At 38.9% G+C, this 24036-nt stretch overlaps 1 protein-coding gene across 9 annotated transcripts in view; it reads right to left on the bottom strand.

Annotated features, from left to right (window-relative positions):
• Nucleotides 1–210: 210 nt before the first annotated feature.
• Nucleotides 211–24036, bottom strand: part of LOC122001973 (vacuolar fusion protein CCZ1 homolog) — a 32544-nt gene continuing 8718 nt past the window's right edge. For 2 of the 9 annotated variants that reach the window (XM_042556966.1, XM_042556970.1), the window contains 5 exons: nucleotides 3176–3274; nucleotides 2578–3039; nucleotides 1571–1726; nucleotides 1012–1241; nucleotides 211–560 (listed from right to left, as the gene is read on the bottom strand). In XM_042556966.1, coding sequence (XP_042412900.1) covers nucleotides 530–560; nucleotides 1012–1241; nucleotides 1571–1726; nucleotides 2578–3039; nucleotides 3176–3274 — 978 coding nt within the window. In that variant the 3' untranslated portion in view covers nucleotides 211–529. The other 7 variants (XM_042556969.1, XM_042556971.1, XM_042556968.1 and 4 more) reach the window with 7 other exon arrangements.

Raw genomic sequence — 24036 nt, 5'->3', positions numbered from 1 at the left:
TATACATTGTATAATTTTTTTTTAAAAAAAAATATGAATATTACAAAACTATTGTGTTGATGTAAGAATAAATTATTGTCAGTTTTTTAAAAAATAATTGTAAAAGGAATCTGAACAGAAAAAACAAAATGATAATAGGAATTATAGATTTTTTTTTATCGAAGTATCATGTTCTTCGAACTACCTAAAATACCTACAATACGCTATAACTAAGAATTAAATCATGTTTAATTAATCTATCATATATTTTATCGCTACACCATTGTCCGAGAGCCGGAATTAATAATCCTAGGCGGTCGCAGATTTTCAATTTAATCTACAACAGCCTTAGTCCAGATTTTCAATAATTTAAAATAACCCTGCAATCGATATTCTTAAGCTAGTGCGCCTTACGGAGCAAGTCCACTTGCGCTGTATTATCTCACTGAAGAAATCTTTAACGTTCTGAATCTTAACAGGTAGACATTTATAAGCCTGTAAAACAAAGAACTGATGCAGTGCAACGCTGGAGCAAAACTTCACGTTTCTACTAGTCCAACGAAAACGCTCCATCACAATACCTGTTAACAACATATAGGACAAATCATTAGAAATTGATTTCTAAACATTGGAAAAACTGAAAACCACGCAACAGTGAAGGCTTTATCTAGCTCAACATTGTCAGAGTTTAAAAGAATGAATCATCTGGTATGGCATTTCTTCGAGCCCAACAAACGATTTCTTTTTTCCTTTGATGCGATAATTATATTGTCATTTAATTATGTGCCTCGTCCTGTTTTCATTAAAACCCACGCCAAATTGGAGGGTTGATTCAACTAGGAGAAGTAACAGAATTTATGACCAATTTCAGAGTGAAGCATTTAGATATGAATCTCCAGTTTAGTTGTGAAGAATTGTGCACGGACCCAACCATAAGATTACGTGACTCATGAAATGATTCTGCAGAAAATTATAGATGAACGTTTACTAAGGCTTGGGAAACAGTGAAAAAAAACATGTATCACAAAGCACCTGTTGCTGAACTTCTCAACAGCATCAGATGCATAAAGAAGCGTCTCATTTGCCTTCTCCAACACCATGTACAATTCCCTCCCTCGTGCTATTTTAGCAATTAGCCATGCATTGTTCTTGGCTCTAATGCACATCTCAAAATTATTTTCACAGTCTGGCTTTTCTCTATTTGCTCGAGCCTTTTTCAAATCAACCTCTTCTCTTAGATTATTAAAAGCAAGCAATGAATCCTGCAGGAAAACACCACAACAAATATTAGAAAGAAGCCTTTTAGCAAGGAACTGCCTCCAACTGTTCTCGAGTTCTAACCAAAGTCCTTTGGTTAACTAATTTCTTTAGCTAGGTTGAATGCACCAGTTGTTTAAAATGGTGGTTAGAAGTTCATGTCCATGTAAAAACTTCATTAACTAAGTTTTGATAGAGCTCATAACCTCCTCTCTAACACTTTTCTCAGATATAATAAAAGCAAACAGGAGAGCAGAAACATGTACTGAAACAAGGAAACTTATAGCACATGCACATGTAAGCATATCAAGAGTTTGTTTCAAATGGTGCTAACTTTTGCAAGAGTTGTCACTTTTCCTGGGGGAGAAGCCCTTGATATGCTCTTATCCCTGTCAACCAGCAAGTAGCGATATCCACTAACATGATAAGCATTTTCACCACCAAATCCTTTAGATAGTTTCTCTTCAACATATACAATCTTCTCTGAAGCCTGCGAGCAACAAGTAAATACAAACTCAAATTTATCATCAGCAGGGCAATTATACAGTCATGTACTAGCAAAGGCAATATCAAGCAAGGAAATAAGTGCCAAGAATTTATGATATAAATAGCAATGGCCTAAAGGAACATGATTTTATAAACCAGTTTTACAGATCCAACGATATAGATGTATTGAGCTTTCAAGACAACATAAATCTATATAACTGAATGCCAGAGCAACAAGTCAACGAAAATATAGTCCCAATACACATAAGAATAGCATATAAGTCAACAACAATATTAAGTCTGTATAACCATAAGAATACTGCAAGCATACAAATAATGATCGTCAGCTGTAAAAATGAACCTAAAAGAATATGATCTACTATCTAACAAAAATTATATGTTGGTATCATCAGTAAAACTCCTCAAAATCACAATTGTATATTGGAATCAGGATTTTCTAAATACTGTCTCAGTAGATGAAAGGATGGTCACTTTCTTTCAGTGATAGGTAGATTCCAATGGTGAGAAATCATAACACATAATGGAACTGGCATTGTCAAAAACATTCTAAGAAATAAGGCAGATGAATCTAAACTTCAAGTTACCTGAGTCATTATTCAGTATTCCTTTGTATTTTTAATTTATGCTTTGAAAACCCAAAGTCGATTCTTGAATAACTTTTTTCTTATATTTTAGTTTTGAAGAGGCAGAGAAATTAGAAAGAATATTCAAATATTGGAAACTAAATAGATTAGCATCCATTCAATATGGACAACTGACAATGAGAAAATGAAGCCAAAAACAAAGCTAATTAGGACAATATATAAAATGGTACCGAAGGTAGATTGAACTAACATTTTCCAAAAACTGTTTTTTAGCGTGAGATATCCCCGTCTCTCCGTCTATCAATGTGCATACAGGTATGAGGAAAATAATTGTGAGGTTCCGATGCTGATAGACACAAAGATACACTTGCTCTTCTGTTTGTTGGAGCCACACTATTGGGGGAATATCAACTAAATTACCAACTTCACCATGAATGCCACTAACAAGAAAGCCATCTTTTCCTTTAGACCAGCTATCAGTTTGAAGAAGCCTCGCTGTGTGGTATGTCTGACCTTGCCCTCTAGGGGAAGTATTAAAAGATCCATCCTGATAATCTTCTAGTGAAGATCCAGTATTTAGTGAAGCAGATCTAACAGAAACATTTGAGGAAGAAACTCCTTTCCTTAAATAGGACCAAGAACTTGTCTTGGAGGATAAAGCATGCGGTGTTAACCGCAAAACAGCATAAGTAAACATGTTGGCAGTGTCACCCTAAAAGGAAAACCAAGCAAGTAAGTTTCCCAAGACATAAAAGATTGTATAAACTTCAACCACACACATCATCCATGATTACCACAAACTTAACAAATGAACTCTCAGAAAAAGTATATGAGAAACAAAAGCATACAGGGGAAAGTGTTGTTGACACTAGCAGATCTTGAAATAATATAATTGAGTTGCACGTTATTCCTCCGATGCATGAAGACCCTATGACTGTCGCAAGTGACTGCAGAAAGCATATGCATATGTATAAGTAACAAATAGAACCTAATATTAGATATTCATTTACAGTCAGTTGTTATGAAGCTTCAAGTCAAGTACAACCATTAGTTTTTATGATCACAATATGAGAAAAAAATAACAAGTAATAATATATTATATAATGAATAAAACATAACCATTTGTTAGAATTAGTATTAGCTGTTATCAGAGTTATGATTACATGTTGAATACGTTTAGTACCACATTGCATATGAACCCTATACATCAATAATGCAAGATTACATCCCACTCAACCTGGTGTCAGAGTGAGATCTTCTACTAGGTTTAAGCTTTCTTTCATCTATCCCCTTGAAGGGAGGCCACATGTCTAATATTGTTAGAGGTATTAGATTAAAATCTATTGGTGTATGGATTTGGTTTCACATTAGTAATTCTGGGTTTAGGTTTTAGCATGAGTCTATATATACCCATGTAATAGTTATCTCATTAATGGAAGCAATGGAATGTCTTCCTATCCCTAAGTTTCTACATGACATTATAGCCGCCTTTGAATAGCTTTGAGGAGACTAGGTGTACAAGTTCGCTTAACCAATAGAGGTCCCTCTTCATCCTTGTGCCTCTTTATGCACACAAATCCTTTAAAGCTTTAAAACCTTCTATCGTTACTGCCTCTTCTAGCGCCATGTCCTCTCTCACATGTATTCGCTACCATATTCTAAGGGCAGATAAAGATAGGAGCCTCCGCTTGAGATTTCCTCCACACGCAACAAGCTACAGCCACCCTTCGTGCATAGGTGGCCATTGTTACCATATCCATGAGTGTGTCCTGTGTGACACTTAGCCTCTGCCCAAAGTAGAAGCTATCATAGGGCACTCCCTTTGCTCTCAATCATTCTCCCACAAAACAAACCTCCAAATCCAACCTCGCCTTCAAATTGATTCTTATCATGCAAAGTATTCGTTCTTCTCACTCTCAATATTAGAGTTCATGCAAATGCAAAACAGGAGTAGCAACTCTCCTTTCGAGGACTAAAAGCAATGCTAGAGCTTGGCAAAGGGAAGCATTGCCACTACTAGCCTTTGCTCGTAATGTAAACATCTGCCTCCGATTGCTATGAAGCCTAAGAGGGATGCAAGCATGACTTTTACTAACTTCGTTTCATGACTAGAGAGATTGGTGACGAGGGATCACACCAACATGGGTACAAGTGTATTTCTAATTTTATTATTATCAATCTAATTCATATTTTGCTTATGAGAATTTCTCTAGTTTATGTAACAAGTGATACAGGTTCCACCCATGTTGAAGCCCAATATGACCCTTCAAATTTCAAACTGAAATAACTTTTGACTCAAAACTCAAAATTGGGCTATGTCTGTCGCTACACGTGCAAACTTCAAAAGCCTACGTTTGTTACCGGTAAAATTGTAACCACCAAATTTTGGCCCCAAATTCCACCGTTTAAACCTTTTTCAGAGCCTTTTTGCTATTTTTGATCATTTCCATTTTTGGATATTTAAGGTAATTCTGATATTCTTGGTATTAATCAGCGTCCTGATTTCAGTTAAGATCATTCAATTATGTACTTTCCTTTTCGAGTAAAAGATCTTTTCCTTTCTTTACATGATTGGAATTAAGATCTGTTAATTATTTATACTTTCCCTTTCAGGTAAAAGATCTATTTCCTTTCTTTACAAGATTGAAATTAAAATATGTTAATTGTAATTTTTTTCCTTTATTTGGATCTTAGGTTGTGGTCTATATAAGAGTTTTATTTAGATGTTGAGGGATTATCCTCTATTCTTAATAAAAGTTTCTTTTTTGATTCCTCTTCTTGCTTTATCCTCAATCTCATCTTCTCATCAGCCAGCAGGATAATCACTATCCTGCCCAGCGTCAGTTGGTATCAAAGCCACGAGAAGGTCATCGTCAGGTCTAATGGCGGGTCGTCATGTCGTAGTTGCGGTCGCAATAGCAGGCAGGCTTCTGTGGAAGAAGCTGAGCACCATGGTCGTAACATAACATAATGACGATTGAGGATTTACGAAGGCAAGTTGTAGAGTTGACCAACGTCAAGCGCCGCAGGATCTCAAAGATCGTAAGATTTCTGATCGTGGATCTGAATCTTCCTTCGAGAACCCATATTACACCTCAGGAACGCCGTGGGCGAGAGGAGCCTGTTGGAGACTTTGAATTTCGAGATATGCCCGAATTTTCTAGTTCGCTGCAAGCAGAGTACTTCATTGACTGGATAAACGAAATAGAGCGAATCTTCGACTACAAGTTTCAAATCGGATGAAGGTGAAGTTAATTGTCATCAGACTCAATGGGCGAGCATCAACATAGGGGGAACAGATGCAACACTCTGGAGACAAACAAGGTAAATCCCAAATAACTGACCGGGAGAATATGAAGGAAAAAATGAAGGAACACTTCCTTCCCTTCGCTTACACGCAAACTCTATTCTACTTCACTCGTTGAGACGGTGCGAACGGTCGACGAATATATAGATGAGTAAATGATCTATCCAAGATGGAGGAGCAGAAGGTGGCACGATACATAGGGGGTCTACACTTGCCTTGCAAGATATCCTCAGGCTTCATTCATTTTCGACGGTGTCAAAAGCCTTTCAGCGTTCATTGGCGGCTGAAAAGCAAAAAAATTGAAAATTGGCAGGGATAAGCAACCAAAATAGTCGGCCAACTCGCTCTCAAAATTCTCATCCTTCACAGCGGCAACCAATGCAACAGCCACCATAGCGGCCACTACAACGGTAGCCACAGGTTTACTCTAAGGCCCCTAGATGTTATTAATGTGGTGAACAGGGACATATGGTGCACCAATGCAAAACGCCCCTTCTACTAATCTAAAGGGAAAAAACTTGTTGATCGAGGAAGATGTGATAGACGACACGATGTATGATGTGTATCTAACGAAGTGATTTATAGTGATGGCCATGAGACTTTGGTCGTTCGTAAGAGTACTCCCAAGCGCGATTCGGGGTACTTGCACCATCGCGGATAAAGTCTCCAGGATGATCATCTATAGTGATAGTTGTGAAAATGTAATATCTGCTAAGACTATCAAGAAATTACAACTGAACACAAACCGTCATTCTAAACCCTACAAGTTATCCTTGCTAAATAAAAAAGTGAGGTAACAGTAAACCGGCAATGTCTCGTTTCCTTTTCAATTGACAAATATTTTGATAGTGTTTGGTGTGATGTGGTGGTCATGGATGCGTGTCATGTATTGTTGGGGCGACCTTGGCAGTATGATCGTAGTACTATTCATAATGGGCAGAAAAATACATATACCCTTCGTATCAAGGGAAAAAATATTATGTTAGCGTCGCAGCGGGAAAGAACTACTCTAATTTCAGTAGCTAGGTAGCCAAAAATACTAATATGCTTTCTATATCCAGAAATGTGGAACCGCCACATCAGCGGCCCCTCTAGAGCCGGTCCCACGGATATGGAGGGAGGTAAATGCAGGTACACAGCTGAAAGCGCATAGCCGGGACGCTAACCCCAGGCAATGACACCCCGAGGATCGAACCCTGGACCTTTCGGCCACGAAATCAAGCGCCCCCAGCTGTGCTACGCCCTGGGGACAATATGCTTTCTATATCCAGGTTTTTAGATGAAGTGGAGCATGGAGTTGTATATGCTTTGCTACCATGCCAAAGCGTTGCTCCTACCACGGATGTTGAGTTTGTTGGCCCAGGTAGGCCAACTGGAGAGGGTTGGGTTGCCTGAAACACTAAAACAAGTACCTTTCTTGACTTTCAACTCAAATTAATAAAGCAATTAAAATAGAATTAACAACTTAAAAGAAATAAGTAAAAGACCACTATTTACTTGGTTACAACCTAAATGGTTGTTAATCCAAGACAGATGAAAGCTCACTAAGACTCTCCTTCGTTGAAGGCGGAGAAGTCTTTACACACAGTAAAAGCTCATAAATGACTAAGAAACTGAATACCGAAATTGTTATATCTTTCCTAGGTCCAGGGATTTTTTTATAGGCCCTGGAAAAACTTATCTGCAAGCTGAATGCGCCTTCCATAGGACTGGAAAGCACCTCCAGTGAGGCCAAAGGATAAAACTTTATCCTTTCTGCAACGACCAAAATTGCCTGGTCGAAGGCGCCTTCTATGGCTATAGAAAGCACCTTCGCACTGTTTATCGAAAGCGCCTTCTAGCCATGGAAGGCGCCTTTCACAGAAGGCGCGCAGGCGCCTTCAATAGCTTTTGAAGGCACCTCCAGCAACACTTGCAGCTCCATTTCACTCCTTTGTTGCTACAATCTCCTAGGTGATTTCGGCTAACGGAATAAGGCTCACCGGAACCCAATTTCCGGCCTTCTCCTCGAGCAGCCTTCCTCCCCGGCTTCTCGTCCCTCGGACCGCCACGCGCATCCTTCTCGTCCACCGGTGTACTCTTCCGCAGCACCTCGTCCCTCAGACGCACCGAGCCTATCGGCTCTCTCTCGTGCCGTCCTTCTCGCTAGCTGCGTTTTCCGCTCAATTTCCTGTGCTCCTAAACTCCTGCACAGTTAGACACAGGGATCAAAACATAATAAGACATAACCTAACTTGGTTGATCACACCAAAAACAACGTTGGAGTTCTAACAATCTCCCCCTTTTATGATGTAAGCAACCCAAGTTAAGTTAGGATAAACCAATCATAAAGTAAAGATAATAAAATTACAATTATGCAATAAAGTGCAAAAAGATTTTTAAATTCAAATTTAAAATTTGAATTGAACTACTAATGCAATTATGCAATAAAGTGCAAAAAAAATTTCAAATTTAAAATTTGAATTGAACTACTACCTCCCCTTAGACTTAATTTGCCCTTCTCCCCCTTTGATCACATAAAAAATGGGGTACCAAAAAAAATCTAAGAGTAAAAAAATAAGTTTTAACAAAAAAACTTAATTTTCTAAGTGAGACTTGCAAGTAAAAAGAAATTTCTAAGTGAAATTTGCAAGTCAAGTCAAACTTGTTCTTTCCTACCCTCCCTTTTGATCACATTAAAATTGGGGTTCTTAAAAAAAATTTCTAACTGAAAAACAATTTAATGCATTTCTAAATACTTAACAATTAGTCAATTAAATACTTTATTTCATTAATTGGCTTCCAAGCTGTGGCGAGGCACTAGGCCTTCTTGGTTATTGGAGCAACAACCACTTTCTAAACAAAGTCTTTTAAGGAAATTAAACATTTAATTTTCTCACTTAAAGCCCTGAGTTTAATTAAAGTTTAATTTATAAAAAAATTTGGAACCCAATTTAGGTTCCTTCCAACTGGGTTAATTAAAAATCTTTTAGGAATATTTTTCTGAGAAATTTTCCTAATTTGCCTCTTGTGGTAATTAAAATACCAGTTCAAATTATTATATTTTCTAATATTTTTATTATATGAGCATGTACGATTTTTCAAATATTCTATCTCTGTTTTCAATTTGTTATTTTTTATTTTTAAATTATCACATAATTCTAGTGGACATACTTTGGATAACCGTATTTTCAAATCTATAATTTCTTTTTCTAACTTACAATAGTTTTTTTTATAGGAATTTAAAAAATTTGAAAAACTTATCAGGTGGAAGAGATCGTGTCTGACTTACCTTGTCGATCCCGTCATCCTTAGCTCCCCCTGAACTATTGCTTTCTTCTGATATAACTCCCCCTTCATCGATGCTCTCGATGCTCATTTCGGACGAGCTTGCTTCGTGTTCGTCTTCTTGATGACTTGTCATCAACGCAAGTCCGGAAAAGGCTTCGACCTCTGATTCAAACGACGTTTCGTCCCACGTCGCCTTAAGGGTCTTGTATTTGTCTGTTTGGACAGGCTTCTTGTCCTTGCCTTTGCCCTTGTTCTTCAATTTAGGACAATTATCTTTCACATGTCCTTCATTGTAGTGGTAGCATCTGATTGTTCTTTTTTTTCTACCCTGCAGATGGTTAGATTTTTTAGATTTAAATAATTTTTTAAATTGTCTTACCATCATTACCGTTTTGTTGTTGTCAAGAGAGGATTCTGAATCTTGTACGTCCATCGTTGCCTTAAAGGCAATGTTATGCTTTGGCTCCTTTTTCGGATCTGCACATCTCGTTTCATGAACTTCCAAAGTAGAAAATAATTCTTCTAAAGTAGTTGAATCTAAATCCTTAGATATGTAATAAGCATCTACTAATGATGTCCATTCAGTATTTCTAGGGAATGCGTTAAGCGTGTACTTTATCGAATCTCAGTTACTTACTTTTTCTCCGAGATTCGTGAGTCCAGTGATGAGCTCCTTGATCCTTGAATAAAGGTATGCAACGGTTTCGCCTTGTTCCAATTTGATGTTGTTGATCTGGTTTCTAAGCAGATCCCGTCTCGCGAGTTTCGCTTCTGAGGTTTTCCCAAAGCTCCTTCGCAGGCTCGTAGGCTCCGATTCGGTTGACTTCTTGTGACGGTAGAACGCTTAGTAGATGGAACTCTACTTTGTCGTTTGCCACGAAATCAACCTGCTCCTTTTTGGTTCAGTGGTATTTTTCTTTGCCTTCGGGTGCTACAAAATCAAATTCCATTATTAAAAGTAAATCGAAATCAGTTTTGAAAAATACCTCCATCTTTTTTTTTCAGTTGGCGAAATCCCCTTCGAATTTTGGTGGGTGGATGCTTGATCTGGTCATCTCGTATGCTTCGTTCGGCGGTTAGTCCTCCTGAAGCTGTTAGGCTTTAATACCACTTGTTGGCCCGGGTAGGCTGGCTGGAGAGGGTTGAGTTGCCTGAAACACTAAAACAAGCACATTTCTCGACTTTCAACTCAGATTAATAAAGTCATTAAAACAGAATTAACAACTTAAAAGAAATAAGTAAAAGGTCACTATTTACTTGGTTACAACCTAAATGGTTGTTAATCCAAGGCAGATGAAAGCTCACTAAGAATCTCCTTTGCTGAAGGCGGAGAAGTCTTTTACACACAGTGAAAGCTCATAAATGACTAGGAAACTGAATACCGAAGTTGTTACATCTTTCCTAGGTCCAAGGGTCTTTTTGTGGACCCTGGAAAAACTTATCCGCAGGATGAAGGCGCCTTCCATAGGGCTAGAAGGTGCCTCCAACGAGGCTAAAGGATAAAACTTTATCCTTTTTGCAACGGCTAAAATTGCCTGGTCGAAGGCGCCTTCCATGGCTTTGGAAGGCGCCTTCGCACTATTCGTCGAAGGCGCCTTCCAACCATCGAATCTTACGGCCCTTTATGGAAAAATTTGTGGTAGTATACTTTGATGACATCCTCGTTTACCATCTAACATGGGCATCACACTTCGATCATCTCCGTGTTGTCTTCGAAAAGCATGAAGACCAATGCCTTCGATGGTTGGAAGCTCAAATTGGTTCGAAAAGCATTCGTCGAAGGTGCCTTCCAACCATCGAAGGCATTGGCATTGGTATCACAATTCTTCAAATCTTGAAGCCCATTGGTTCGATGTCAGCATGAATTTCGTATTAGGATTACCCCGCACCCAACAAACCTCAAATTCAATTCTTGTTGTAGTTGACAAATTCTCAAAGATGGCACATTTTATAGCTTGCAGAAAGACTATATGTTGTCCGGATTGCCCATCTTTACTTCAAGGAGATCGTGCGTTTACATGATATTCCTCAGTCCATGACTTCATATCGAGATACCACGTTCATTAGCCACTTTTGGAAGAGCTTATGAGCAAAATTCAGCACGCAGTTGAACCTTAGTGATGCTTACCACCCTCATACAGATGGACAAACTGAGGTAGTGAATCGAAGTCTGGGCAATCTTCTGAGATGCCTACAGGGACTAAAGCAAAGCAGACTTAGTGTTACCTCAAGCAGAATTTGCCTACAACAAATCGATGAGCAGGACTATAGAATTAAGTCTTTTTGAGATTGTCTATAGGCGGAATCCATCAGAAATTCTAGACTTATCTCTTATTCCACGTTTAGGGCGAATTAGTCCTAAAGCGGATGAGATGGAAAAGCATCTTCTGTTGGATTGAAAGGAACGCTAGAGGGGGGATGAATAGCGATCGTTGAAAATCGAGACAGAATTAAAGTGCGCAACGAAAGAGAAAAATGAAAACAATGCTAACAAACCAAGTTTTACTTGGTTCGGAGACTTCGTCGACTCCTATTCCAAGGTTTGCGCTCGTCGAGTGCTTTCGTTGGGTAATCCACTAACAATTCGCAAATCTTTACAAGAGCAATACAATGGATCTATAATTTAAGTGCAGATATAAACAAATATACCAACAACTTCAGAGATTTGGAAGGCTGTGCTTTCAGTTATTGGAGTCGCGTCACTCTGTCGTCAGAGTTGTGTTGTTCGATCGTCGGAGCAACGCGAAAGAAAGCGATCAGAAAAAGAATGTTGTATTCTGTACTCCTGGTGGAAGACTGCTTATATAAGCAATTCCGGGCGCCAGGACCGTGACATCGGTCAACCAATCAACGCGCTCCAAGCTGGCGAGCAGATAACCCTTAGGCATTCCGGGTGTCCGGACTAGTTCTGGCGCTTGGACCACTCCGGGTGCCCGGATCCCAGACCTCCTTTTTCCAGCAAACTATTTTCCTGCAAGAAAAACTTAATCCGAGACAAATAAAAATTATACTACCCTGCAAAACAAAGTTAGCACACTATATAACAAGTAGTAATTAGATTCTATCTCCTCGAAACCAGAATCTAGTCAAGATCTCAACTTAGATTTCCGAAATAGATCCAAGTTGAATCGACGCTTACTGTTCCCTCAAACGGGGAACGCGTCCTCGCCAAGTCACTTCCTTCCAGTGACTGACCTTAACTTACCGCTTTGCCAGATATCCGATCTGTCCGTCGACCTGTCTGAACTTCATGCTAGCTATTTGGTCGACCCGTTGACCTAGCTGAACTTCGTGTCAGATATTCGATCAACCCGTCGACCTATCTAAGCTTCGTACTAGCTATCCGGTCAACCCGTCGACCTAACTGGATTTCTTACCAGATATTCCGTCGACCTATCTGGATTTCTCCTCACACTTAGTTATATCGTTAGATCATAATAAACATAACTTAACTTACTTTGTCATTCATCAAAACCTGAATTAGACCGTTAGTGCAACCTGCACCAACATCTTCGAGGTATTCATTAGTAGGTGAAACTGACAATTATGGAAAGTAATACCAAGTATAAGACTCGGGTCAATAGTCATCTTCGACAGGTACTTTGTGAAATTCGAGATTTTATCTGGGCTATATTCATTCATGATCGTTCCCTGTTGGAGAGTATAATAAGTTAAAGGATCGAAAAATCGGACCATGTGAGATACTACAAAGATTAACGATAATGCCTACAAGTTGTGCCTTTCTATTCATTTGAAGACTTCCGATGTCTTCAATGTGAAACACTTAACTCCTTATTCGACAAATGCTGATGAAGCTAATATGAACTCAAGAGCGAGTTCATTTCAATCCAGGGAGACTGATAGAAGACCAACCGATGTTGAAGCCCAATATGACCCTTCAAACTTTAGACGATCATAACTTTTGACTCGGAACTCGAAATCAGGAGATCAGATCCTCTGCCCCACTTTTTCCTTGTCCTCGTGTCTCACTCATCACCTCCAGCCCATCACCAGCCGCCTCTGACCGCCGAACTGGCCAAAATTATATCCCGAGGGAAGGTAAACCCAGGGGGATCACCGCTGGCGCGATCGATGCCGAAATTCAATCGGATCTGAGCAAGAGCCCAGATCGACCGTAGAGGAAAGCCTGCTCAGATTTGGCCAGATTCCGACGTCGATCGTGCCGATGGCAATCCCTCTGGGTTCACCTTCCTCCTAGGGTATAGTTCTGATTGAGCTTCGGCCGCCAGCGATGGGCTGGGGTGACAAGTGGGACACGGGGACAAGGGGTTTTGGGGACAGAGGATTTGATAATCAGGATGTCTTTCGTCACGCGTGCAGAATTCGAAAGCCTATGTTTATTACTAGTAAAATCGTAACCGTTAAATTTTGGCCTCAAATGCTACCGTTTAAGCCCCTTTAAGAGTCTTTTTGCTATTTTTAGTCATTTTCGTTTTTTGGGTATTTAAGGTAATTTTGGTATTCCTACTATTTATAGGAGAGAATTTGTCTTGATCCGCGTTCGGATTGGAGTTAAGATCATTCAGTTATGTACTTTCCTTTTCGGGTAAAAGATCTATTTCCTTTCTTTACAACATTGGAATTAAGATATGTTAATTGTTTATAATTCCTTTTCAGAAAAAAGATCTATTTTCTTTCTTTATTTGAGTCTTAGGTTGTGATATATATAAGAGTCATGTTTAGATATTGAAAAATTATCCTCTATTCAAAAGTTTCTTTTTTTGGAAGTTCCTCTTCTTGTCTTCTCCTCAATCCCCTCTTCTCGTCAGGTCATAGGATAATCGTTATCATGTCCGACGTTAACAAGTTAGACATAAATGCATTGAATTGAATTATGGTAGCTTGCTCTACTCCTCTTTTGAAACTTAGTCACACGTTAGTGGCACTAGTGTGAGTTTTTTTAATTATAAGTCTACATATATCCATGTAATTGATATCAATTAGTGGAAGCAATTAAACATTGTGGAGAAGCAATCTAGACAAATTATTAGAGATTTGTTGCAGATTTATTGCACAAATTTGATTATTACATTTGATTTGATATTGTATAATTAGGAAGATTTGATTTGATAATTGCTGTGATTGATTAGGAGATATTATGTGATTGCAATTTCTTAAAAAAGAGTATATAATTTGTATATAAAAGGAGGCAAGGTTATTGACATAAATGTGAAGTTTTCTAGAGAAAATCATATGGTATCAAAGCAAAGTTTCCTTCTGCTATCCGGCCACCTCTAGGGTTTCGGTCTTCATTAGCCATTGGGGTTCTGATCTTCGACGGCAACAACTTTTTGCTAGATCATCTCTTTCGCCTATGTCTACTTACTGAGACTGCGGCCAATCATGTCAGACTTCAAGTAGATGTCAGCAACCTCTTCTCAACTCTACTCCAAATCACCCCATGATGTCACACTTTCGAATTCGACCAGAAACTATCTTTAGCTCAATTATCATTCACAAACTGGATGACTACAATTATCTACAGTAGTCACAATCGATAATGATGTTCATAGGAAAAGATGATTATCTCATAGGTATTCCAAAACTAGAAATACGCAGTCCCAAGTATCGAGTCTGGGGGGCCCAAAACAACCTTGTTATGTCATGGCTAATCAACTCTATGAACGCAAAAATCGATGAAAATTTTTTATTGTTCACAACTGTCCAAGATATATGGGAGACAGTTCGTGATACTTTCTCCGGCCAAGACAACATTGCTGAATTATTTCATGTTGAAAGCACTCTCCAAGACTTCAAGCAAGGTAGGCAATCATTCAGTAACTACCCATTTCACAACTCTCAATTGGCAATCGTGGATCTCTTTAAAACTCATAACTGGAAGTGTTATGAAGACCAAACGTATTTCAAGAGATTTGTGAAGGCTAAGAGAGTGTTTAAGTTTCTGTTAGGGCTTGATTAGTCTCTGGATGCAGCCAGGGGTAGAATCCTCAGCACAAAACCACTGCCAAGTCTTCGAGAGGCATTTTCATAAGTCTGAAAGGGAAGAAAGTCGTATGTGGGTAATGTTGGGTCGGCCAAACCCCGAAATTCAGCCTCTTTAGTCAACTGAAGCAAGTGCTTTAGCTGTCCGAAATCCCGCTCACAACACGAATAACAATTGGACAAAGAAGGGGCACCCATGGTGTGACTACTGTCGAAAGCAAGGACGCACCAAACACACATGTTGTTAGCTTCATGCCAAACCGACAGATTGGAAGCCCTCTCGGGACCGTGAAGCAAAGGGAAATGTTATAGTCACACCCACGACACAATGTGACAACTTGGTTCCTTTCTCTAAAGAACAACTTAATATTCTCCAACAGCTCATTAAATAGATCGCCTCCATCAGCAATGCACACATCTACCCATTTCCAGTGTAGCATGGATACGGGTACGGGTATCGTATCGGACACGACACGGATACGGCGATACGAAATTTTTTGAAAATATAAGACACGATACGGCTAAGATACAGCGATTATTAAAATATATAAATATTATATATATATATATAATATAAAAAATTAAAAATCCTACAATAGAAACCACATTACATCAATCATAATATCCATTACAAACAAAAAGTAAACATAACAAAATATAAAACACCAAATCCATCTTAAACAAGTAAAAAAATCAAACATCCATATCTGTATCATCACCAACACCACCTTCGTCAGTAAACAAGACTGACTCCAACTCAGGTTCATCAAGAGACAAATTGGCAATTTCAAGGATAGAAGCACCCTCCATGTCCATGGAATCAAATCCATCTGCTCCAACATCCCACATCTTACTTTCTCCTTCACTATAATGTGGACTCCTCCTAGATAAAAGACGAAGATTATAGTGAACATACACCAAATCTTCCGCTCTTTGTGGTGTATCTTGTTCCTCTTCAATGAGTGTATGAAACTGTAGGTGCTCCAATTTCTCTCACAACAAGAAGAAGAAGATGGTTGTCCAAGTAGCTTTAAAGCTAAACTTTGAAGAGTTGGTGCAGAAGCACCATGGATAACCCACCACTTAGTTGGAGACATTAAACCTCGATCACGCATTGCATCATTATCAGAAAAATCATCAATGGCAGCTGAAAAAGAGGCAAACTCCTCATTGACACTTCTTTGTTCGGATGAATTGGAGTAATATCTTTCAATGCACTTTTTCCTTTCCCTTGAAACTTCGATGTCCCTATAAGGAGGAAGACGATTGGGAGATTCTTTGAGCCACTCATGGCTATAATACCTATATAAAAAGATTGATAGTTTAACATCATTCACAAACTAATATTTCTAATTTGCTAAAACTTAGAAAGTTAAAATTTTTTAGAGCTTTACCTTGGATTCAAAGAATGCGCCAAACAATGTAAAGATGTATTGCTTTTATTCCATCGCTCCACCAGAATATTATGAACAACCTCATAAAACTTTGAATCTTCACTATGAGCCCCCTTTGAGATAGCAACTCTCATTTTCTCTATCATTTCATCCCACCACTCATAGACTAAATGAAGACAAGGTTGATCAGTGTCTGCTTTCCTTAGCATCTCATAAATCGGACTTGTGAAAGCAAGTATATAATCAATCTTTTCCCAAAATTGATCATCCAATATCTTGTATTTCACTACTCTAGCCTTCACTATATCATCCTCCTTGTACACATCCCATCTTTCACTAATCACCATGTTTTCAAGACATTTCTTGATTTGTCTGAACCTTTTAAGCATAATGATCGTGGAAGCAAATCGAATATCTGCAAGTGATAGCATCTTCAAGTTTGGGTTATCGTTGAACATCGATAGTCTCATATTGTGATTCAGGATAAAATTCTTGATCATTGAAGCATCATTTGCTACTTCTGCTATCCACTTGCACTCATCAAAGGCTTCTTTGTTTTGTAGAGAGTCAGTTGGTGCACAAATATTCTTCAAAGCAAGATTCAATGCGTGCACAACACAAGGAGTCCAAAATATGTGTGGATACTTTGCCTCAACGAGTAACCCAGCAGCTTTGCAAACAGGAGCATTATCGGTGACTACTTGGACAACATTCTGATGTCCCACTTCATTTATAACATTAATGAGCAACTTAGAGATGAAAATTTTATCCTTGTACTGGCCTTCACAATTTATAGCCTTCAAAAACATAGGACCACTTTCACACACGTCTATGATATTAATTAGCGGTCTTCTTTGCACATCCGACCACCCATCACTACAAATACTAACCCCCTTTTGTTTCCAAGCAATTTTTGTTGGCTCCAACAACTTTTCAATATGAGCTTTTTCTTTTTGAAGAAGTGAAGTTCTCAATAAATTGTATCCAGGTGGAAAATAACCCGGAATCGTTCGTTGAGTAGCCAAACTGAAAGCACGAACATAATGAGGATTCCTAGCAATATTGAAAGATAATCCCCCAGTGTAAAAGAGCCTTGCAATTTCAGAGTGGAGCTCATCTCTAGCATTCAAGTTAAAAGCTTTTTCAAGAGGGTCAAGTTGTCCTTTCTTCTTCTTTGTTAGAGTTGGATCATCATTTTGCAAAGGACCAGGACCACTAAATGATGATTTTGAAGCCATGTTTGATGATACAGATGACGAAGGCAACGAAACTTCTTTCGGTTTAGAATTCTTCTTTCTCAATTCTGCATCATCCACAAGTTGTTGCATGCGCTTCATTTGATCCATTGTAACAGCTGTACAACCAGCAATTCCAGCCCCTTTTTGTTTTAACAGATGTGCTTTCACCCTCGAATATGATCCTTTACACACTTTAGTACATATATTGCATGACCAAGTGACATTTCCTCCTCCGACTCCCTTTTCCACCTTGGCTACAAATTTCCACAGAGGAGAATAATCATCAATATCCTCCTGTCCACTCTCATTTTGAAAACTTTCCATAGCAAATAGGCTGGAGAAATAACATAAACATATTGATCAATAGACTTTCCGGTTTCCAACAAATTAAAAAAGTGTTGTTCTATGAACCATTGCACTATTTGCACACTGCACAGGAAGCCCTAACCAAAATGTGCAGTGCAACTAAAATGTGCAGTGTTAAAATTGCTATGAGAAAGGTCTCATGGATGTGCAGTTCGGCAGTTCCTTTTTTTCAGATGAAAGAAAAGCGAAAAAACAAAAAAACAACTTCAGAACCGTGATTTCAGAAGAAAAAATAGAAAGGGAAACTTGCCAAAAAATAGAGGGCGGCAGCGAGTAGTGACGAGGCGAGCAGAGGCGAGCACGGCGAGCAGAGGCGAGCACGGCGAGCAGAGGCGAGCACGGCGAGCAGAGGCGAGCAGAGGCGAGCATAACAGTGGCGAGGCGAGCAGAGCAGGCGAAGCGAGGTGAAAAGAGAAGCGGCGAGAGCAGAGCAGCGGCGAAGGTTTGCACGAGCAGCGGGGAAGGTTTGCAGCGAGCACCGGCGAAGGTTTGCACTTTGCAGCGAGGCGGCGAAGGTTTGCAGCAAGGCGGCGAACGGGCGAAGGTTTGCAGCGGTGAGAGTCGGGAGGAAATAATCAGGAGCAATACAAAACCAAAGGAATTTAGGGTTTTGTTATGTCAAATTCATTTTAATTTATTTATTAATCAATCCTTAGAAATTTATTATTTTTCAATTTGAGCCTTATAATTTTTAGGTTTTTTACATTTGAGCCCAAATATATCCGAAAACGTGTCTCATCCGTGTCCTAGCCGTATCCTAACCGTATCCGGCTGGTCAAACTTTAAAAAAGTCAATGACACGGATTTTGCCGTATCCGACACGCGTATTTGCGTATCGTGTCCGTATCCATGTCGTGTCCGTGTCCGATACTTGAAAAAAAAAAAAACCCTGCAAGTGTCCGTGCAACATAGCCCATTTCCTTGAATTACGGATTTTGGCACTTCAGAGCACATGAAAGGTGATAGATCACTTTTCTCCACTTTTTCACTATGACAAATCTCAATGGGTGCGTATAGCAAATGGGACATGTGCTAAAGTAGTTGGGACGAGAATCATTCATTTCTTAAGCACACTAACTCTATATTCTGTGTTATTAGTTCCTGACCTTGATTATAATCTTGTGTCGGTTAATAGATTAAATAAAGATCTCAATTGTGAGACTAAATTCCTTTCTACTCTTGTGTGTTTCAGAATTTGAGCACCAGGAAGACGATTGATAGTGTGAAGGTCTTTACTTAATGTATATCTATGTTCAAGTCATTTAGTTAGTCACAAATGTCAATTGAATCCGGCTGGTCGAATAAAGAAAGTGATATAATAATATGACACTTTCGACTTAGTCACAAATGTCAATTGAGTCTTGCTGATCGAATAAAGAAAGTGATATTATGAAGTGACACTTTCGACTTGGTCATCCCAATTTTTCATATTTAAGGTACTTATTTCCCTCACTCATTATTAATAAAAATCCGAGTTTGTTTTAGTGCAAAATTTGTGAAATTGTAAAACATACTCAAAACACTTACTCTCCCAGGTAATATAAGCATACACATCCTTTTTCTCTCATCCATGGTGACATATGGGGACCATTTTATACCCCGAGTCTCACAAGCTCAAGGTGGTTCCTACTATTAGTTGATGATCACACTAGATTATGTTAGACATTCCTAATGAAAGATAAATCAGAAGCGAAACACATCTTCCAAAACTTCTATATCATGGTAAAAACCAATTCAAAAATGATATTAAAATGCTCAAGACCTACCATGTCAAAGATTTTTTCACTTCTGATCTTGGCTCATATCTCAAATCTCATGGAATTATCCGACAAAATTTCTGTGTTAACACACCGTAATAAAATGGTGTGGCCAAATGGAAAAATCGTCACATTCTTGGATTAGCTTGATCCCTACTATTTCAAGCAATACCCCAACCACATTTTGGAGAGAAACAATCCTCACTGCTACATACCTCATAAATCGCCTGCCCTCTTGAGTTCTCAAATACCGCACTCCATTGTAGACACTACAAAAATTATTTCCCTAGACTCGCCTTAACTCCGACCTTCCTCTTAAACTCTTCGGATGTATCGCTTTTGTGCATATTCACTCTCAATACCGAGGCAAGTTTGATGCTCGGGCTCATAAATGTATCTTTCTTAGTTATTCCTCTAACCAAAAAGGATGTAAATGTTATTCACCCATCACCAAAAAGTTCTACAACACTATAGATATTACATTCTTTGAGACTATCCCTTACTTTTTTTGGATAAAGGTTAATTGTATTAAAGTTGATCAAGGACTTAGATGAGAAGCAGTCAAAAAGCTAAAGACATGTGTTTGAACCTTTCTAAGCATCCTCTTAATGTTTTGACACATCCCCTTCATATTGACATCGATTTTGGATTTTGCCAAATCAAATAGATCATACAAGATACACCTAAGTGACGTGTTTTATTGAGCATGCTCCATGATATTACCGGTTAGAACGTCTCCAACAAGGTTGCCGCTATCCCAAAGTTGTGCCCAATGTGTAGTCAACTTTAAGCCCTGCCCTATAGAGGTTTAATGATGGAACACATGAAGAAAAGGTGGTATACCGTCTCGTCTACCTGCTGGCACATCAGACAAGTTTTGCAGTCTACATACGACAATCTGTCTTTGGTGCGCATTTTGCCATTTGCAATCTGCCACATGACAAACTACTTAGGCATGATGTAAGGCTTCCACACAACTGTTGCTCACACCTTCCTGTCGCTCCACGGCTTAAAGAAGTCATATGCAACAACTCCACGCCGCAATTCTAGATCAAACCATGAGCCCAACATTATCGCAGCCTACTCAGCAAAACCAACCCAGACTGTTGGAGGATTTGGATCAGTTTTTTATGTGGGAACTGTCAGGTTTCGCTTGTCGCTCCCAGATGTTGGTGTGTTAGAGGTATTGGTGGTGAACCCACCACACCCAAAGGGAGTCCTTTAGCTGGATGTTCCACAAGGACTTGGACTGCAGAATTCCATGTCTTGAGATCACACAGTCTGTATCCCCCTTCATCTTTTGCTAAGCACATGGTGGCCCAAGAGATGGGAAGATGCTTGGCGGACCATACAAAGAAGCGACAAATAGCATATATCTTGTCTATCTCTGTACAAGAGATTGGTAAGATGGAAAGCCAAAAACATTTGATACCTTGGAGCACTAGTGACCAATTCGAGCTTGCTGGCATATGATAAAGTTTGTTTAGCCATGAAACAAGTTTTCGCAACATAGCCTTGTGAAAGGACCATAATTGCAGATCCTCAACTTCTCCGCCACAAGGGGAATGTCCAAGTATTGGAACGGAAAAGAACCTCTGAAAACTTGTGATTTCCATCAATCTACTTATTGTGCGATCATCAATTATAGCCATGAATAGATTGAATTTGATGAGGTTAGGATGCAGCCCTGCAACCTGTCCAAACTGCCTTAAGGAGTCCGCAATCAAGTTGATTGTTGGATCATCGGCCCTAACGAAGAGTAAGAGATCATCCGCACACGCTAGGTGAGTGATACCGATGTGAGCACACATAGGATGATAGTGAAAGGCCAGCTTAATAGCAGTAGATCTGAGCATTCTCGAGAACACCTCTAAACATAATCCAAAGAGAGAGTGATAGTGGATCACCTTGCCTCAAGAAAGAGTGATAGTGGATCACCTTGCCTCAAGCCTCTCCTCCCTTTAAAGAATATATGCATTGCTCCATTAATATCCACCGAGTAGGAGACTATGGCTATACATTCCTTTATCCATGTGACGTACCGCTTCGGAAATCCAAACCGCCAAAGTGTAACAAGCAAAAACAACGGCTTCTGGAGATCGACCTTAAGTACACACCGTGCTGAAGTCCTCTTTCTTGCGTACTTCCTCAAGAGCACTGGGCAAGATGGATGTTCTCCATAATGGAACGGTCCTCAACACTATCCCTTACTACGCTAATACTACAATTCTGGGGAAAACAATACCAGTCAATTGCAGTATTGGGAGTGGGCATCCCTTCTTGGGCATCACCATCTGAGTCTTCCATTCAACCTTTCCCAAAATCTAGTGATCCACTATCTCCAAATCTTGATAGTCACCCTCCTTATTCTCCTACTAGTGTATGAAAGAAGGAAACATCGAATGGCAGTACTATCTCAACACTGCCAAGAGAATTCCCCAAGCCAAATTGAAGTTGAATCAGGAGACAACATATTCTAGTCCACGGCTGAATTTTACATTAAATTTACCAATTGCACACAAGAAAGGTATAACATCATGCACTCAATACCCTCTTCACAGTTGCATTTCCTACACGAAATTATCGCCATTATTTCATGCATTTGTGACCTCTTTAGACAAAATCAATATTTCTAACTATGTGGAAAAAGCTCTTAAAATTTCTGAATGGAAGAAGGCGACTCTCGAAGAATATAATGCACTAGAAAAAAATGGCACGTGGGTGATAACAAAGCTCCACCAGGAAAGTTTTGTGGGGTGTAGATGGTGGTTCTCAATTAAACAAAATGCAGATGGGAGCATAGACCGGTACAAAGCACGCCTAGTGACGAAAGGATATACTCAATCATATGGAATTGATTATCTCGAGACCTTTGCGTCAATGTCTAAACTCAACACGGTTTGTGTTCCATTGCTGCCAACTTAAAGTGGTCATTGTATCAGCTCGATGTTAAAATTGTCTTCCTTAAGAAGTATATATAGACATCCCAAGCTTTGAGACAAGTGATACAAAAGAAAATTATGCAAACTTGAAAGACATTGTATGGGCTGAAACAGTTACCAAAAGCATGGTTCATAAAAGTCTTAAAGAATGATGATACTCTCACTCACAAGTTGATCACACTTTGTTCACTAAATACTTCCCAGATGGGAATATCACAGTTTTGATTATGTATGTTGATGGCATTGTCCTTTCATAAAATCATGGTGATGAAATTAGAAAACTCAAGTCTCTCATATCCAAAGAATTCGAGACCAAAGACTTGGGGCACTTGAAGCATTTCTTGGGAATGGAAGCGGCATAAAGCAACAAAGGCATATTTGTTTCCCAATGCAAATACGTACTTGATTTGTTGAAACTGGGATGAGTGGTGTAAGCCGGTTAAAACTCCCATGGATCCCAATACTAGACTTATGTCTAGAATTGATGAATTAGCGGTTGACAAGAGACAATATCAACAGTTAGCAAGTAAGTTCTACATAACTCATACATGTCTGAACACAAGTTTTTCAATAAGTTGGGTGAGTTAATTTCAAAGTAATCCATCTATGGATCACATAGAGGCAGTGAATCGTATATTGAGATACATGAAGAGCAATCCATGAAAAGGTTGTATGGTCAAGAAATCAAGAAGCGGATCTTTAAAAGTATATACCAATGTCGATACTGATTGGGTAGGGTCTCTAAATGATAGAAGGTCTACATCAGGGTATTGCTCTTTTATCTAGGGAAACCTAGTAACATAGCAAATCAAGAAACAAAATGTGGTCGCTAGTAGTGCAGAAGTTGAATTTAGAGCACTAGCCTCACGTATTTGCGAGGGGATATGGCTAAAATGGCTATTAAACAATTTCAAAGTTGAGACATCAGAATCTGCTCAAATCTTATGTGGTAATCAATCAGCTATTACAATTGCCAAGAATCCTGTCCACCATGATCGTACCAAACATATGGAGATTGATCGACATTTCATTAGTGAAAAAATTGAAGATAAGTCAATCACCCTCAACTGCATTCCATCAAAGCATCAACCTTTCAGACATAATCTAAATGAGAAGAACATGATCCTTTAGTTGGAAAGCATCTACCACATATTGAGAGAGAGTGTGGAGAACCAATATAGGTAGATTTGTTACAGATTTATTACACAAATTTATTACATATTTGATTTAATATTTTATAATTAGGAAGATTTGATTTGATAATAGTTGTAATTGATTAGGAGATATGTGATTTCAATTTGTTAAATAGGAGTATGTAATTTGTATATAAAAGGAGGCAAGGTTATTGAAATACATGTGAAGTTTTTCGAAGAAAACCCACAAACATTATCCTAATTTAGATATAATGCCAACAACCCACACCTATAAAACTAAAATTCCTTTTATTATCCACCATCGTCGAAGCCTTATC

The sequence above is a fragment of the Zingiber officinale genome, chromosome 7A (assembly GCF_018446385.1).
Source record: "Zingiber officinale cultivar Zhangliang chromosome 7A, Zo_v1.1, whole genome shotgun sequence".
Taxonomy (NCBI): Eukaryota; Viridiplantae; Streptophyta; class Magnoliopsida; order Zingiberales; family Zingiberaceae; genus Zingiber; species Zingiber officinale.
Note: the sequence above shows the minus strand (reverse complement) of the source record. Positions and strands in the feature narration are given on the sequence as shown.